General features: G+C 31.5%; 3 protein-coding genes across 3 annotated transcripts; 2 read left to right on the plus strand and 1 right to left on the minus strand.

Annotated features, from left to right (window-relative positions):
• Nucleotides 1-433: 433 nt before the first annotated feature.
• Nucleotides 434-7,665, plus strand: PGO_112910 (hypothetical protein, conserved; the record flags this gene model as incomplete). The annotated part of the gene is made up of 14 exons (XM_028688625.1): nt 434-522; nt 781-906; nt 1,114-1,247; nt 1,375-1,523; nt 1,787-1,892; nt 2,110-4,922; nt 5,140-5,214; nt 5,451-5,541; nt 5,754-5,821; nt 6,004-6,065; nt 6,173-6,284; nt 6,588-6,970; nt 7,316-7,418; nt 7,588-7,665. 14 exons carry the CDS (start codon nt 434-436, stop codon nt 7,663-7,665), a joined length of 4,389 nt encoding a protein of 1,462 aa, XP_028544426.1.
• Nucleotides 7,666-8,368: 703 nt separating this feature from the next.
• PGO_112920 (N-acetylglucosamine transferase) lies at nt 8,369-13,044 on the minus strand (the record flags this gene model as incomplete). The annotated part of the gene is made up of 9 exons (XM_028688626.1): nt 8,369-8,494; nt 8,879-9,057; nt 9,422-9,511; nt 9,687-9,757; nt 9,989-10,068; nt 10,390-10,519; nt 10,677-10,778; nt 11,096-12,360; nt 12,886-13,044. 9 exons carry the CDS (start codon nt 13,042-13,044, stop codon nt 8,369-8,371), a joined length of 2,202 nt encoding a protein of 733 aa, XP_028544427.1.
• A 1,083-nt stretch (nt 13,045-14,127) lies between these two features.
• On the plus strand, nt 14,128-17,499 carry PGO_112930 (hypothetical protein, conserved; the record flags this gene model as incomplete). The annotated part of the gene is made up of 2 exons (XM_028688627.1): nt 14,128-15,848; nt 16,059-17,499. 2 exons carry the CDS (start codon nt 14,128-14,130, stop codon nt 17,497-17,499), a joined length of 3,162 nt encoding a protein of 1,053 aa, XP_028544428.1.
• Between the last annotated feature and the right edge of the window lie 134 nt (nt 17,500-17,633).

Below are 17,633 nucleotides of genomic sequence, written 5' to 3' on the forward strand. Positions count from 1 at the left end.
AATATTGTTCCGAAAAGAAAAAACAAAAACAAGTCACAGTACCTGAGTAAAGCATGATGAAAACGAATGTGAACGAGTAAGCATGAATACATGTATGTGTCACATTAGGAAAAAAACGAGTAAAGAAAAAGAAAAAAGAAAAAAAAAATTGTGAAGTATAAATACACTTTTACGTATCACCATATATATGACATAACAAAAGGGTGTATATAAAACAATGTACGCCATTATGCATAACAATTCACCATTTTTTATACCCTGCAATTTGGGTATTTATACTAGTGTCAATATTTCAAAAATCCGCAAAAATTGCATGTAAGAACAGGAAAAAAAGAAAGAAGAAAAAAAGGAAAAAAGGAAAAAGGAAAAAGGAAAAAAGAAAAAGGAAAAAGGAAAACGTTATGCTTTTTTTTTTTTTTTCCCCTTTGCGAATATGTGGAATGTATTTAACTTCAACAATTTGGACGATAAGTTGAAAAACACAAAAAATGAGAAGGAAATTTACACACATGAGGATTTGAGGTATGACAGTAAGAGGAGCAGGCAAGGAGGAGATATGCAAAAAGCATCACGAGGTCTGGAGTTCTAGTTTTTCAAGGAACTTTGGAAAAATATGTCTCAAGTATGATTTTCCTACACAATAACCCTCCCCACCTGTCTGACATGTATCGCGTATACAACTTGTATTCACTGCAAACTTAATGTATATTAACATCATACTTACCTTATGAGCATATTTTCCGTCTATCCAACGTGACCTACACCCACATGCCCTTGCAGGTACTACTTCGAAAAGTTAGTGAAAATAAACCTGAACAATGTGAATATAAATAACTTCATCGAATTGTTGAGGAAAATTACGCAGATAACAATATGGGGAGACAAATATGACGACCAAATTTTTCAGTAAGAAAAAAAAAAAATAAAAATGAGGAAAAAAGAAAAAGACGAAAAGGGGGCGATAGTGATGAGAGTGACTCCAGGGGAAAGTTCTTCGTTGTTAACCCCATCGCGCGGATTAAAAAAATAAAAATCCTTTCATGAATTGTTAACATACACATATGTTTCATGAATACCCGTTTCATGCATTCTCTGTCTTCTCATTCTTTGAAGGTACTTTTGCGAAGATAACATCTTTAACCATTTTATATACCTGCTTAGACAAAACATAAATAAAAACATAAGAATTCAAATATACCAGTCGCTTACTCTATTAATACAGAACTTGCAAAAGGATATATCCCTATGTAAGGATTCATCCATTTGCGTCTGCCAAAAAAAAAAAAAAAGAAGAAAAAAAAAAAAAAAAAAACACCTTGTCCCTTACAACAACTCCTTACCATTCGTTCACATTTTTCTCATCCTCATTTTCAGACTACATTTTTAGTAACAACAAGATAAACAATCTTATATACACAACATTTATTTACCAAGATGATGAAATAATGCCATATTACATTTCCATGATTAAATCTATATCATTTTTCTTGAATTATCACACGTCCAAGTTCTTCTTTAATGAGGTAAACCCAGAGTACATTTACGAGGATGGACTAGTTTACGTCTAAATAGGCGTAACGTCCACATGCATATATCTACATGTGATCCACTCCTGTGTGCACAAAATATATTCCGTTACACGATTAGTATTGATATCCACAACATTAACACGTTCAATTTTAACGTTCATAACTTTATTATGCTCAATTTTAACGTTCATAACTTTAATACGCTCAATTTTAACAACCTACAATATTAACATCTACATCTTTTCCATTTCATAAAGAAGAGTATGAAATTCCCCCTGTATACAGAATCCTTGAGACTGTACAAATTCAACGACATAATCACGAGAACTTATGTCAAAAATATAATTCTTAACATTTTGAAAAGTAAGTATCACCCTTTGAGCGTAGGACCGACCCCAGGGGTCGCACCTCTATCACGTTTCTCCAAGTTATTCATCTCGTCTGTTTGTCTTGCACCCATCTTTCATGTTTGCTCCGGGCCTCCGTCTATAAGAACTTACCTGAACAAATACATAGGAATGCAAACACATGCATTCAAACACATGCATGCAAACACACACCAAACCTTTCTCTGTTGTAGTTGAAGATGAAGGAATTGAAAATTTCATTCTTTTGAGGTCTGCATTTTTTACCATTTTGGTTTGTTACCTTCGAACGCACCTTATAAGGATGAATAAAATATATAGAAAAATCAAAGAATCAGAAAAACAGAAAAAATTGTTTAACACTTATTTAGATGAAATAGACGACGTCTTGTACTTTTTCGAAGATGTGCTAAACTGTCAGAAGAGAAGAATAAATGATATGTTGGTAGTGAAGCTCCTAATTTATTTCTATTTTCCAATTATTGGATCCTTTCACAATTCCATATATTTTGATTGTGTGGCCCCATATGCAGACAACGGCTTCTGTGACAGCGTCAGTGATAATAGGAGTGATAAAAGAAGTGATAATAGGAGTGATAATAGAAGTGATAATAGAAGTGATAATAGAAGTGATAATAGAAGTGATAAAAGAAGTGATAATAGGAGTGATCATCGGAATGGCAAAAGAGAGGACTCGTTCCATCTCAAAAAAGAGGAAATATCCAATTTAAATGGAAAAGTAAGCTACAGCAACAGTATTGACCATGTTTACTTCTCCAGTAAGAAAAATTGTGAAAAACATAATTCTTCTTTTTTCGAAGGAAAATCGAGCAGGAGAGAAGAGTGGGAAAATTCGAAAGGGATACCAAATATGGATGAGGAAGCCAAAGAAATATTGGGTGACGATGATGAGGAAAGGAAGGGACTAGAAGTTAACGAAAAGAAAAAGTGCGAAGGAAGTGTTAATACGAGGGAGGAGAAAAAATTCCATGAGAGAGAGGAAAACGGAAATGATATTTCCACAGGAAAATTGGAAAAACTAAATTATAGCAACAGCACTCCCTTTTTAAAATTAATTAATAATAATTTTAAGAATTTAAAAAATTTCAACTTTTGCAAAAGCTTGTCATACTCGAATACGTCTTCCATTAATTCGAACATCAGTTGTGCAGAAGCCGAGAGGGATATTATTCAAGACGGGAAGGAGGAACTAGAAGAGGAAGTAAAGGGAGTAGAAGAAGCAGAAGTAAAGGGAGTAGAAGGAGCAGAAGGAGCAGAAGGAGCAGAAGGAGTAGAAGGAGTAGAAGAATCTCAATCCAACGTACAGGAAAATTTAAAAGAAAATAATAATAGCGTGAATCCGAAAAGCAAGAAAGCAGACAATTCGTACGAGTTCCTCTATTTTAGTGGAAAAAGGAACTCCAAGAAAGAAGCAGCAGCAACTGATAAGTCCACGCAAGATGTAAAACAAAGTGAAGACGGTCGGGACAGCGAGGACAGAGATGAAACACATGTGCAGACAGAAAAAGAAACGGAAGGAAACAAGAAAGATTCAAATTTCATAAAGGAAAATGAAGTAAAAGACAGTTACTTCAGGAAACGGAAAAAAAAAAAAATTTACATTCACATGAGCTCAACCTATGGGATTTTGCATAAGAAAAAAAAAAAAAGTAAGTACTCAAATGGGTGTAGTGGTGGTAGCAATATTAACAGTAGTGGAAATGGAAATCGAAATGGAAATGATTGTATATATGGAGAAGATGAATTTTGTGACATTAAGAAACTAATAAGAAACAGCATTTTTTTGGAAAAAGTTCAAAAGCACAATCTAAGCCAGTTGTGTCATATCGAAATCCCCACTCTACAAAAGAAAATTACGTTCGATGAAAATGTGAACAATGATATATACAGGTACTTATTCGATTTTAACTATTTTACTTTAAGAGTACTAAATTATTATAGCAATGAAATGAGCATAACAAATGTATTTTACAATATTTTTAAATTAAGTCTCACTTTTCATCCCTTATGCTATGTTAATTGTTTTAATAATTTTTCTATACTTTATAATTATTTAATAAATACAACCTTGTCATTATTTATTTTAATAAGATCTTTAAATATTTTGAAAAATGATAAAATTAATAAAATTGTATATTCACTTATTTTTGGAGAACGTATTAATGAAAACTTCCTACATAAAATCCTATCGAATGAATTGAAAGACCCTTATTTTTACAATTATTTTTTTGATTCTCATAAGAAGGTGAATATCAGGGGAAAAAATCCAACTGACGATACAGAGTTTGAAAATGAGTATTGTTCTTCCATTGAATATTTGTTACCTGAACACAACAAAGAGGAAGAAATGTTTTTTCTTAGTTTGGTTAACAATTACTATATGCAAGCGGCCGAAACATGTGTTGAAAAAATTTTCCAAAAGGAAGATGACATGAATGCTGATGTGAATAAGAATAATCAAATGTCTTTTGAGAATATAAACAAAGAGGTGATCTGTACGAATATGAAGGAAGATATAATAGGAGGGAATAATGGTGTTCAGATTTTTAATAAACAAGAGGAGGGAAATTATAAGGGATGTCCACAAACAGAAGGAATTAATAACAGCATGTTGATGAAGTACAATGAACTGAGCAATCCGATATTGCTGAATTTCTTGCTATTAACAAATGTACAGAAAGAAAAAAATATAAAAAAGTGTGAAAAGGACAATATAAAAAATAAAATTTCAGACAAATATTTCTTGTTGAGTATCCAATTTGTTTACAATTTTATCAAAAATTTTGATGGAAATTTTAATAATGTGATTATCCCATTTTTTAAAATTTCAAATCATAATTTTGTTTATGTTTTTTGGAACATTATAAATGTTCATATAAATAATTTGTACCTCAGAATTATAACCATCAAGTTGTTAATTAATTTGACCTTGTTATATATTGAAAAAATACAAGACAAGAATGTGTGTATCAGTTTTGTTACGCCTTTGTTGAGTTTAATACAACAGGTTAGTTCCATCAAGTATGGTAATAAAGGTCTGCTTGCTTGTGGGTGTGCCATTCTTTTGACCTCTAGGTAGATTCATGGCAATTCCTCCGTGTCCAACTAGGAAGCAGCATTTGAGAAATTTCTTTTTTTAATTCAGTCTACCCAATAGAGATCACACGCATGCGCATATATATATATATATATACACGCAATTTCCTGCTTTTTTATACGTGCAGACCAAGAAAAAACTGGCAAAAAAAATCAAGAGAATTATTGGAAAGATGGAATACAAAGTGTGTCAAATTTTTTGGGTAATTTTTCCGTTGTTCTGTTTTTATCCTTAACGCTCTTCACCATCTACAATGTTTTATTGCACTTTATAAGTTTTTCTCACACGTGACAGATTTACATTGCTGTTCATAATTTTTTCGTACGCTTGACAGATTTACATTGCTGTTCATAATTCTTTTCTTTTTTTTTTTTTTTTTTTTTTTTTTGTCCATACCCTGTCGTCCATAATATGCGCACACTCTTTTTCGGTTAACAGGAGGAAAGAAAAATATACGAGAACTGCTCTCAAGAAAAAATAAACTTATGTATGGATTCCGTTTTGGTAAATGTTGTGAATGACGACGATGGTACAAAATTAAAAGGAATAAGTAGTTATAACTTGCGCACTATTTTGTGTGGATATTTGGGCGAGTGTATTTTTCTATATACCAGTTTTATGCATATTTATTTTGCATGTTTACAATGCATTTTTACTTTTCATATCTACTTTGCATGTTTATTTTGCTTGCCTACTTTGCATGTTTCATCATTTTCATACTTCATTTTTTCTTTTTCGCAGGTCCAGGCGACAACAACTTTTTGTGTTATCCCGTTTCACAGATTGAAATATATCGACGCGGTGTTCATGTAGGAATCTTGGACGATTAGTGAAAATGGCAACTGTCATTTCCTCATTTATTTTTAGGCTCAGAAATGTGCAATACGTCCAACGTGTGCATGTGTGAGAATGTGATTGTTAAATATCTCCTTCATTGCCAAAACCACTTCATTTTTTTTTTTTTTTTTTTTTTTTTTTTACGACATGATAGGTATTATTCGTTTTAGATGGAATATCGAAGAAGTTACAGAAACTCATTTCCAGTACAGAAAGGTAAAAATTGAAAATTTCAATAATGTAAAAGTAGATTGAACGAAACACAGATATGTAACCAACACCTTGATATATTTTTTATTCTCCATTTGATCCAATTTTTGCAGCGAGAATGTGCATACCATTCCCTTTGACTTTAATTACAATGACATGTCGGCCCTGATCGATATAAAGAACAAAAACACGATTAAGTGCTACCTGAAGAATAATAATAAAATTGTAATATACAAAGATTTGCATAATGTGTATAGTGTTCATTTATTCTTTTTATGTCTATTAAAATATGTGCCTTTGATTTGATAAGAACCTCATCACGATCACTATTGATGCTACTATCACTATTGATGCTACTATCACTATTGATGCTACTATCACTATTGATGCTACTATCACTATTGATGCTACTATCACTATTGATGTCACTATTATTATTGCTACCACTATCACTATCCCTATCGCTACTACTCATGCTGCTCCACCCATCACCCTTTCCCCTATGCCCATTCTTGCATATCCGTTCAGTTTAACTGTTATTACATCGAAGACAGTGCTAACTTTCTTTTGTGTATTCCGTCTAATAGCCACGTAAATCAAGCACTCATTATTTTTAGTTACCCACTAATGCTAATAGATTTGTACATAGACAAAAATGATAATAAGAAATTGGTAATTCATATATACAGCTACAACAACGAGGAAAATAACAATGCGGAAGTTTCTACTGTAACTAATTTTAACAACTCAGAAAAAAATTTCCATAATAATAGCTTTGATAGCAATTACTTAAACACTGTTAGGAGCTACAGTTCAAATAATGACGACAACATTTTGGAAGAAAATCCAAAGATCCACAAGAATGATTATATCCTTAATAAGTACAGCTCCACCTATAAGAAGAACAAGACGTAATAAGGAATGGGAGAAATAAACAGAGAGAGAAAGTGACAGAGATAGGGAGAGAAAATGACAGAGATAGAGAGAGAAAATGACAGATATAGGGAGAGAAAATGACAGAGATAGAGAGAGAAAATGACAGAGATAGAAAGAGAAAAAAAAAAAAAAAAAAAAAAACAGGCATTTTGTGTCGATTCATCATATATTCACCGCTTCAAAAGAATACTGCCACCTAATTCACATATGGCAGAATAAAATTCTGAGTTCTCTTAGTGCATACATGTATGTACACATCCGATAGCCATATTCATTTTTGCACCATTCATTTTTCCTCCCATTTTTTTTTTTTTTCTCAGAATAACGAATGTAAAAAAGGAATGGTGTAACAAGGAATTGAACTTTATGAAAAACATCTTGAAGCTGAACTTCTATGACACCACGAGATCTCTTATTGTTTATGTACGTTTTTCATTCGAGTTTATGTTTGTTTGTGTACATAATAAGTGTGTCCTTATATGATTGAATAATTCCATATACACCATTTGGAGTAACCATGCACATGAGTGAAAAGGAAGGTGTAAGAAAATGCGCATTTTTCATATGATCACTTATCTTTTACTTTTTGTAGAAAGAAGTTAAATCTGGAATAGAACACATAAACGACAAATATAAAAAGAAGTTGGAAGAGTATCTTAGCACCTTTTAGTCCGTATATGATTAAATGACATTTTTAAAAACCCATGTTCATTGTGTATTTTCATTTATTTTTTGTGTATGAAACATGTATAACATTTTGTCCATTTTTCACTAAGCCCTCCAATATATATTTTACCATTTCTAATTTTTTTTTTTTTTTTTTTTTTTTTTTTTTTATTTTACCATTGTTTTAAAAATTGTTTTGAGTTTGACAAAGAATGGAAATTGATTTGTGTATTTTTCCTTATCATCATACTTTGTTTTTATTTTTCGTCACGCCTTGTTTTTTTTATTTTTTTTACAACTTTTTTTTTTTTAAATTGCTGAACATTATTTTGTGGTAACGTCGCTATCAGTAAAATTAACATAATTCGAGAATGTGCCAAAAAAAAAAAAAAACTAGTAGTATGTGCTTGGTCTGTGTATGTATCACATTTCATATAAACACATACACTGTCACACATATATATATATATATATATGCATACACATATGGAACAGACACAAGAATTAATTCTTTTGAAATAAGAATATGTGAAAGTTATAGGAAGAGAAGACGCTGGAGAAAAGGTATACTCTTTCACATTTATACAGACACCAAATGTGTAAGTTGAAATATAAAAAAAGAAGTGAACCCAATGGATTATATAGGTTAAGAAATATTTTCATGCAGTTATTTCTTCTTCCTTTGCTTAAGCTTTTAATTTTTGAATTCATTTTGCATTATCATAATTCTGGAAAACATTCATTAATAATTTTATTTTGTCGAAAAATGAAAATTTCGAATTTTCTAATAAGAGATAATGACATTTTGGTAGGTCTTTCAATTCAGTATCTTTCTGAAAACAGTGAACAAAAGGGAAAGAGGAGAGGCGAAAATTCCAAGAAAATATATTTAAAATATTATGTCTCTATGGGTGTAAATATTTTGAGGCTCGTTTGTTTTTCCATTGCACGGAAAATACATCACAATAGAATGGAAAAATTTGCAAAAAATTGTAAATGTGATAATAATATAGTTTTTGTTCTGGTACCGCTGATTTGTCTGAAAAGTATGGAATGTGTAAAAAAAAAAAAAAAGACACAAATTGATGATCACTGCAAAAGTAGATATATCTCAGGGGTAGTGACGGTGGAAACCTAATTCTTCCGCACGCAAAAAGAACAGATGTGTTTGAATGTTAAATAAAAATCTATTATAATTCATCCCACCATACATAAACACACACACACACAAACGCAAACGTGAACGCACAAGGAAGCGTCTTTCTTATGCTGAACTTACAGATGGAGAACCTTATCCCTCTGCTGATATATTTATTTTTGCTAGATCTCAGAAGGAAGATGTAAAACGGCACATGCAAAATAATTTCCTTCAAAATGGAAATGACGTATATAATTCCTGAAAGTGTAAGGGGGTAAAAATTGGGTAAAAAATTGGGTAAAAAATAGGGTAAAAAATAGGGTAAAAAATTGGGTAAAAAATAGGGTAAAAAATTGGGTAAAAAATAGGGTAAAAAATTGGGTAAAAAATAGGGTAAAAAATAGGGTAAAAAATAGGGTAAAAAATAGGGTAAAAAATAGGGTAAAAAATAAAGTAAAAAATAGAGTAAAAAAAAAAAAGGATCCTTGTATATCCTTTCTTGTGCTTGCCCTTTTCTTGTGTACAATTGCACATATAAAATAGAGATGTTTTTCCTTCATTTGACACATGTTATATCCCTCGCTTTAGTCACTTTTTTTTTTTTTTTTTTTTTTGAACTTACTATAGATAATAAAGTGAATAAGTCCAAAAGCCGAAAATAGGACAAAAACTGTTGGGTATAAAAAAATTAGTATGGTAAAAAGGATGGTTCCTACAAATTGGAAGAAGAGACATATGTTAAGTTATAATTTTGCATTGAAATTTTGTGTCCTTTTTTCAGTAGGGTGCAAAATCATAAGACTTATTTTTATTGCAATGCTTTTATTTGTCTGTTTTATTTCGTTCATTTTTTTTTTTTTTTTTTTTTTTTTTTTTTTGTAATAAACCTAGAATGACTTCTTCATTAGTGTAATAATTCGTGTCTACTCGTAATTTAAGAATATTCCATTTTTTCCCACTACATAAGAGGATACAAATGAACGAATGCAGATTTGTTGGAGCATGGGAAGGGGGATATATACTCCAATTTGTTTAACACTCGAGGTGTGGATCCACTTGTGCAGATATGCATACATGTATAAAGTAATATGTCTGCCTTTGTGACGTTGGAGAAATAGAACCACTACTGTCTCTAGGCAGCTTTTGCCTCTACTTTCATTTCAGTGTTTTGTGGCATGTTCAGACTTACTTGAACAACAAATAGAGAGAATACATGTTATTGTGAAAGATTGAATGTATTTTTTTTAAGAAGAAGAAAATCAATGTCACCTGCAATAAAAGGGAGGATGGGACGTCAGGCGAAGATAAAAATAAAAAAAATATATGTACATATATCTGAATGTGCGTGACAAACTCCATGCTGATCTGGAATGGAGGCACGAACGAACCTCTCTATTATTTCATTCTTTCGTTATTTCGTTGTTTTAATATTTCACTTTTTCGCTTTTCCCCCCTTTTTTTTCCTTTTTCGCTTTTCCCCCCTTTTTCGCTTTTCCCCCCTTTTCACTTTTCCCCCCTTTTCACTGTTTTATTATTTTTTTTTTTTTTTTTTTTGTTATCCTCGCCGTCTTTCCCAGTTGGTTCCCCTACATGGGCAGTGATAATCTTGAGGTAATCCATCACGAGTGAAAGAAAAAAAGAAAATCCACAAGTAGAGGAAAATAAAATAAGGTCAACAACTGAAATGTTCTTCAAATGAAATACATTCTTGAAATAGTCCCTATGACGATGGGAATAGAAAAAAAAAAAATTCTTGTCCATATGTTTTTTTTTTTTTTTTTTTTTTTTTTTTTTTTTTTCTGCTATGAATGGTTGTACATGGGAGAAACATATACTTTCATGCATATTATGTGCATGCATTGATGTGATATATGAACCATTTGTCCAAAATAGAGATGATTATACTTCCAATAAAAGAGGTGAAGTTATTGTTCAGCTTCAATCCCAGTGGGTTTTGTAGCAATGTTCCTAGTATGGACCTGCACAAAAAAGAGGGAGAAAAAAAAGGGAGAAGATAAAGGGAGAAGAAAAAGGAGAAGAAAAAAAGAATTGATCACTTGTGTTCTGTTGCTAGAGGTTACATGTTTCAATAATTCGTGCAAACATTCAATCCCCTCTGATGCAATAAGACGTGGGTAAATTAAGCAATCGGCATTCAGAAAGTAGCATGGATTCATGCGCAAAGAAAAAAAAAAGAAAAACATTTAGGTGTAGTTTATACATGTACTCATACATATACTTGCACTTGCACATGGGTGGGGACATTGCCCTGGACATATACTCCATGTGCACTTACGTCAATGTTCCGGTGTCATAAAAAAGGCTCATTTTTTGGAAAACAAAATGGAGGTTAATAATTCTGTGGGAGACTAAGAAAAAAATGAAGACTCCCAAAACTGTATCTATTACAAAATTACACAACCGAATTAACAGTATCTGTTTGTACATGTAGTAATCAGATGGATTTTGGTTATATGCTATTAAATTAGTTAATAATTGATGCCACTCTGAATGCATCAGTAATCTCTCTTTGATATAAATAAGTGTGTTTTTCTTCTGCTCTGAGACAAACTTTGCACTTATTTTCAGAAGTGTGCATAGTATGTAATAAGATGTTTTGTTCACTGCTGAAATTATGTACGTTAAAAATGAAATGAATAAAAGGGCAGAATTCATGTTTTTCTTCTTGGGTATAAATGCTTCTCCTCGGTAATCACCACAGGGAAGACTTTTTTCCTTATCTTCTGCTCCTGCTGCTCCTGCTTCTTCTCCTGCTCCTGCTTCTTCTCCTGCTTCTACTTCCTCTTCTATTATTCTTACATAAACGCTTTTATTATTCATTATTGCAATTATGTCACGCATAGTCAGAGGATGTTCATTTTTATTTTCAATAAATTGTGGACAAGCTCCGTTATTTCCTTTTTCCTCTTTTAATGCACTTTCTACATTCGTAGTGCTTGAATGTTCCTTATCTGAATGGACAAATCGATCCCTTTTCTCATTCTGTTCATTCTGCTTGAAGTTTTGATTGTTCTCTTTCTTTTCCCACGAGAACATGTCCTGAGTGTCGCTTGGTTTGTCGATTACTAGGCTGCTCACACGGTCGTCATGATCGAAGTAAATTTGATCCCTCTCATTCATTTTATCTTTACCTGTGGTGTACATTTTTTCTTCTGCAACTTTTTCTTCCTGCACGTGGTCATACTTTTCTGCATCTTTTTTAACCCCTGTTTTTGTGAATAACCTATCTGTTCTAAATGCATCCAAAACGAGACTGTTTACATGATCATCAGAAATGTTATATATATATTTATTCAAATTATACAGTATGAACAGAACGTTCATATATTTTTTTTCTTTCATATTTCCATATATGAGGATGGGTTTTTCTCTATAATAAGCCATATATAAATAATCACATCGGTCATTGCCATCTCGTAATTCCAAATTTATTTTCTCTATATCATCTGAGTTATAAGCGAAAATTAGTTCTCCAATTAATTGGACTTTTTTCCCCTTTCCCTTAATATGATCCTCTTGAGTATTCATAAAATTGATATTCTACAAAATGAGGAGTTAAAACAGAATTTGAATTTAGAAATTTGTGTGTTTAACATGAAAATATGTGTCGATGAATAATGTGTTCCGGTGCAAAAAGCATGGTCGCTGAAACGAAATGTCGAAGCACACTCTAAAGATCAGAACTTTCAAAAAAACATTTAGATAAACAAAAATTCTTGTCACGTCCATGCACAACTACAGTTGATTTTTTAAAATGAAGGCGTCTCTCCATGGTTTAGAACGGTGAAAAAAGGGTTCCCTCAGTCTATCTTCACTTGACAGAGACAGACAAACAAAGAGACAGACGCAAAAATGGAAACTCCTAAAGTAGGAAGTTCGTATTAACTTTGTGCGGTTCCCCCATAAAGAACAAAAACACAGCAAATAAGAATTTTCATCTCAACATATTTTTACTATATATGTGCACGAATATGAGTAATTTCATTATTTTTTTTTTATTTTTTTTTTTTTCTATTTGTCCTTTTTCTCGGTGCTAAACTCTGTTTAAGTATCTCCTCTCATTACATGTTTTTTTTTTTTTGTAACATGGATCACGATGCACGTGTTTTCCATGCAGATTCCATACAAGTACAGTTTTAATTTTGTGTCTGTTGATTCTACACATTGAGGGAAAAATATGTTTAGACAGTTTCTTCCCTCATCTCTCTGTTTTGGGTCCTTCATTTTTTACAGTGCTTTTTGTTTCGCCTAATGTTCGTCTCTTGCTTCGGGCACTTTGGTCACTTCGTCCACTTCAATCACTTTACCCACTTCAATCACTTCGCCTGCCTGATTTGTAAGGCACTAAATCAGCGTTAAATAATTTGTTGCATGTTCGATTACACACACATGAACAAGTGGATTAACATTTATGCACGAACGACTGAACTGTCATTCTATGTTTATAACCCTTGTGGTGAATAACTTACGACCGGTCCTTGCTCTTGTTCTTATTCTTGTCCTTGTGCTGATATATATATTTTTCTTTATCAATTTGAATACATAACTAATTAGTCTTCTCACCAAGGGTGTATCACATTTCACTTGATGTGCAAATTGGTAAAAAAAAAAAAAAAAAAAAAAAAAAAGAATTATTTTTTATTCACCCTCCATTGGAAAAAAAATAATGTATATCTAATTTGTGCGAAATGTGTTGTTTTTATTTATACTTGATAAAAATACACCAATTAAAAAGGTGCTAATTGGATAGAATAATTTTTTTTTTTTTTTTTTTTTTTTTATGGGTAGTCAATCCAAATATAAAGGTTCAAATATTTGATATACCCATTTCGGAACGAGCTGATACACGGCAAGTTCTTTCATGTAATATCTGTAAATGTAAACATATAGATGAGTGTGGGGGAAAAAAAAAAAAAAAAAAAAAAAAAATTGAATGCTTCCATGGAATGGTACTTTTTACATACTTCTTTTCAAGGCTTATTTTATTTTTATTTATTTATTTATTTATTTTTTTTTTTTTTATGTAGAACTTGTAATTTCTCTCTTGGTGATCCTCATATCTGCGTCCATTTTCACATTCAATGTTTTTATTTCTCGGTTTTCCTTCTGCATTGTTTCATCTATCAACATTTGAACTTTTTTTTTTTTTTCACACCCTTCAATGGGTCTTGTTTTCTAACGAGAGATATATAAATATAAAACACAGAAGGGGAGGAGAGAAGAGGAGAAGGGAGTTAAATTGAGAGAGGAAATTTTTTGGAAAAATGGCAGGAAAAACAATTGTGAGAAAATGAAGAGGGATACAAAATGGTGAAAAGTCGATTGGTGAACAGGAACACATTTGCCATTTATTTTGTTATGAAAAGAAAGAACCATGGGAAAATTGTGTCCCAATCGCAACTTAAATATCTGAACCATTTGAGAAAATTTACAACAGGAGAAAGAGCTATCACCCTTGATTGTAGTGCCAATAACATTGCGTCTGTAAAGAACCCGAAGACGTATGAACTCAGTACCAACACTTGGATTCGAAAACAAAAATCAAGCATTGTTGAAAAGGATTCATCATCTGGAGAAGCAGCCTCTGGAGAAACAACCTCTGGAGGGGTGATACTAAAACTGTTCAAAAACCACATAAGCTTAGACAATCGAATAAACAGCAAGAAAGTGTTTTCAGCTTACACAAAAAGTTACATAGATAAAGAAAGTGAACAGACATTAATCCTATGCTTAAGAAAGTTAAACGAATTTGAAAAGAATAAAGAAAATGTAAAATTGTCATACTACATATATGAATTACAAAATTTAAGAAAATCTAAACTATCGTATAATATATTAAAACAGATAAAGTTAATTAATAATTTATTTAATCATATTAATGAAAATATCGAAAGTGCTTCAGCATCTCCATCAATGCTTCTTTCAGTGGCCATGAGCTACAAAAATATACGTATGAACAAGTACACATATTTTAAAAATGTTTTACGCACTATATGTAACAATATAAAAGTATATAAAAAGAATAAGTTAAGTAAACTACTCTTCTCAGGTGAAGAAAGAAAAAAAGAACAATGGGAGGATAACAATTACAAACACACGATTGAAATTATAAAAAGTGCAACAAAACATAGTAAGAGTGCTAATCGTGTAAATGTCCTCAATGTTTACACAAATCTTCTGAACAATAGTGTATTGACTTATGTTCTATATGCATACTCAACCTTATTTTCGAATCCAAATATATACACTTTGTATATATGCAAATATATTCTTTTCAATGCAACTAGTATGAATCATTTGGACATGTTATGCATATTGCACTTTTTGAAAAAGATGAATGTAAAAATTAGGAAAAGTGACATTATAACGTGTCATAAAAAAGAATCAGCAGTAGTCGATGGTGAGTTGCCAAAATGGGATCAAATGGGACAGAAACTAGATGCACAGATAAAAAAAAAGGAGAGAGAAAAAAAGAATTGTAATAATAAGTCTTCTTCTCCTATGAGGAATACCCATTCTTTTACATATGACGATCCATGTGTTAGTGATGGGGACACCACCAATTTTGTCGTACACAACCATTCAGATCGGTTAAGAAGTAAAAACAGTGATGATCCGTTTAATGAATACAGGATAACGTATCTGAAACTATTGAGATGTATAATTCATTTGATAAAAAAAAGAAAAGTATATTTTTTCGAAAAACCTAATATTTTAATTATGATTTTGTACTATTTTTATAAAATGAATTTAATACCTATAGAAATATTTTACAAATTACACAATAACATAAAAAAAAATATAAAAAATTTCGAGATTAAGTATGTGTGTTTATACTTATATATCCTCAGCAAAATCCAGTTTCATATTGGTTACTACAAATTCATATACAAATTTTTGACAAATGTTTTTCAGCATAAAGAACGAGAGTTTCAACTTTTGTCTGTATGCATGTCTTTTTATTCTCTCTCGAAGAATGAGTACTATTATGAACCCTTCGTGTCCCTTTGTTTTGACATTTTCAAATGGTAATTTTTTTTTTTTTTTTTTAAAATTCTACTTATGTGCTATGAGATTCTCTCGGAGGATCAAATAAATGTTCTACATTCTCCCATGTGGACGAAGCAGATGCACACACAAGTGCATCCCTGCATGTGGAAGCGCACGGAATACACTGATACCCACGTGTCCTTATCCATCATCACTGTTTCCCCATCATCACCGCTTCACCACCACAGGAATGCTCACCAGTTAAACGATGTAAACATAACAAATGTGATATACACTATGGGGAAACTGAAAATAAGAGACGACATAGTTCTTGATAAACTGTGCAATGTTGTAAGCCAAAGGATAGAGAACATTTCAGCTATAAATTTAAGTTTAATAGTATATAACTTGGCAAAGGTTAATTATGATAATGAAGAATTTTATGCATTATGTTTAGAGAAAGGAAAAGAATTATTACCTGCCTTTACATCAAAACAGCTAGTTATATTTACATATGGATTAATTTTAAAGAAAATATTTAATTATGAATACATGGAATTATTTTTTAATCAATTCATAAAAATAAATGACAAATGTAATAAGAAAAAGAAACAAATATTGAGTACCATATGTTATAGCATAACTTTGGAGAAACCAGACTTTTTGAAAAAATTCCCTCTTTCTGTTAATGTGTTCTTATCAAAAAATATTGATTATGTGCAAGATAAAAAATATAGCAAAATACACGAAGAAATGGTATCTATCCTTAACAATTTACATGTATGTCGATTTGAAATTTTGAAGAAAAAAAAGCCATACATATTTGACCTATGTATCAGTGTTGGCCTTAGTAACACCACCACCAGTAAGCAGATGGATGAAAACATTTATGTTGACTTTCTCTCTCGTAAAAAATTCTTGCGTAATTCTCAAAATCTGAATGGGTTTCAGGAAATAAAGAAAAGACACATGGATTTGTTGAAAGTGAAATATTTTTATTTTGATAAAGATTTGTACATGAGTCTGGGTTCAGTTACACAAAAGGAGAAGTTCATAGAAAATTTTCTAAAACGGGTATGTTCTCATAAATTTAACAAGATGGATGAGACAATCAAATGGAAAAAGGACAAAATAGTGAATTTTCTTTTCTTTAGCAAATCTTTGAATGGTTCTGTGCAGGAGGGAGATATCACGAGTTTGGCCAGTTACCCACTCGGACCCAACAAAAATGAGAAGGAAGAAATGGAAATAAGCACTCGCGCCTCTGCTGAGATGTGCAGTCGTGCCATAAAAAATAGGGACTATTACATCTTCCCATCCTGCTCAAAAATCGAAAATGTAAAAAAAAATTTTTATAAAAACCAACCTGGTCGAGTGGATTATGAGCAGCCTCTAATAAAAAGACAACAAATATTTGTTGATATTGATAATGAAACATTACTCAATCGTAATAATAATAACATGGACCCATTAAAGAATTTAACAGATAACGTAACTGCACAAGACTGGGATAGTAATAACAATTACAATTCTGCTAATTACAATTCTGTTAATTACAATGCACTTTTAAAAAAAAAAAAAAATTTCTTATTTGAAAAGAAGTGTCATGGGTTAAGCAAAAGCGAATATTTTGATGAAAAAACTGGAAAAATTGTTATTATAAGGGCTCGTGGAGGGTTGACATATTAGTCTGCACAGAGAGGCCATTTTGATTAGAAAAAAAAATTACACAAGATGGAAAATCATAAGGTCTATGCAAAGGTGTGGAAAATGCTTTTCCAAACTGGACGAGAAACATGGTCTTACATTATATGGTATACAGT

Source organism: Plasmodium gonderi (assembly GCF_002157705.1).
Source record: "Plasmodium gonderi DNA, contig: Chr11, whole genome shotgun sequence".
In the NCBI taxonomy this organism is placed as follows: Eukaryota; Apicomplexa; class Aconoidasida; order Haemosporida; family Plasmodiidae; genus Plasmodium; species Plasmodium gonderi.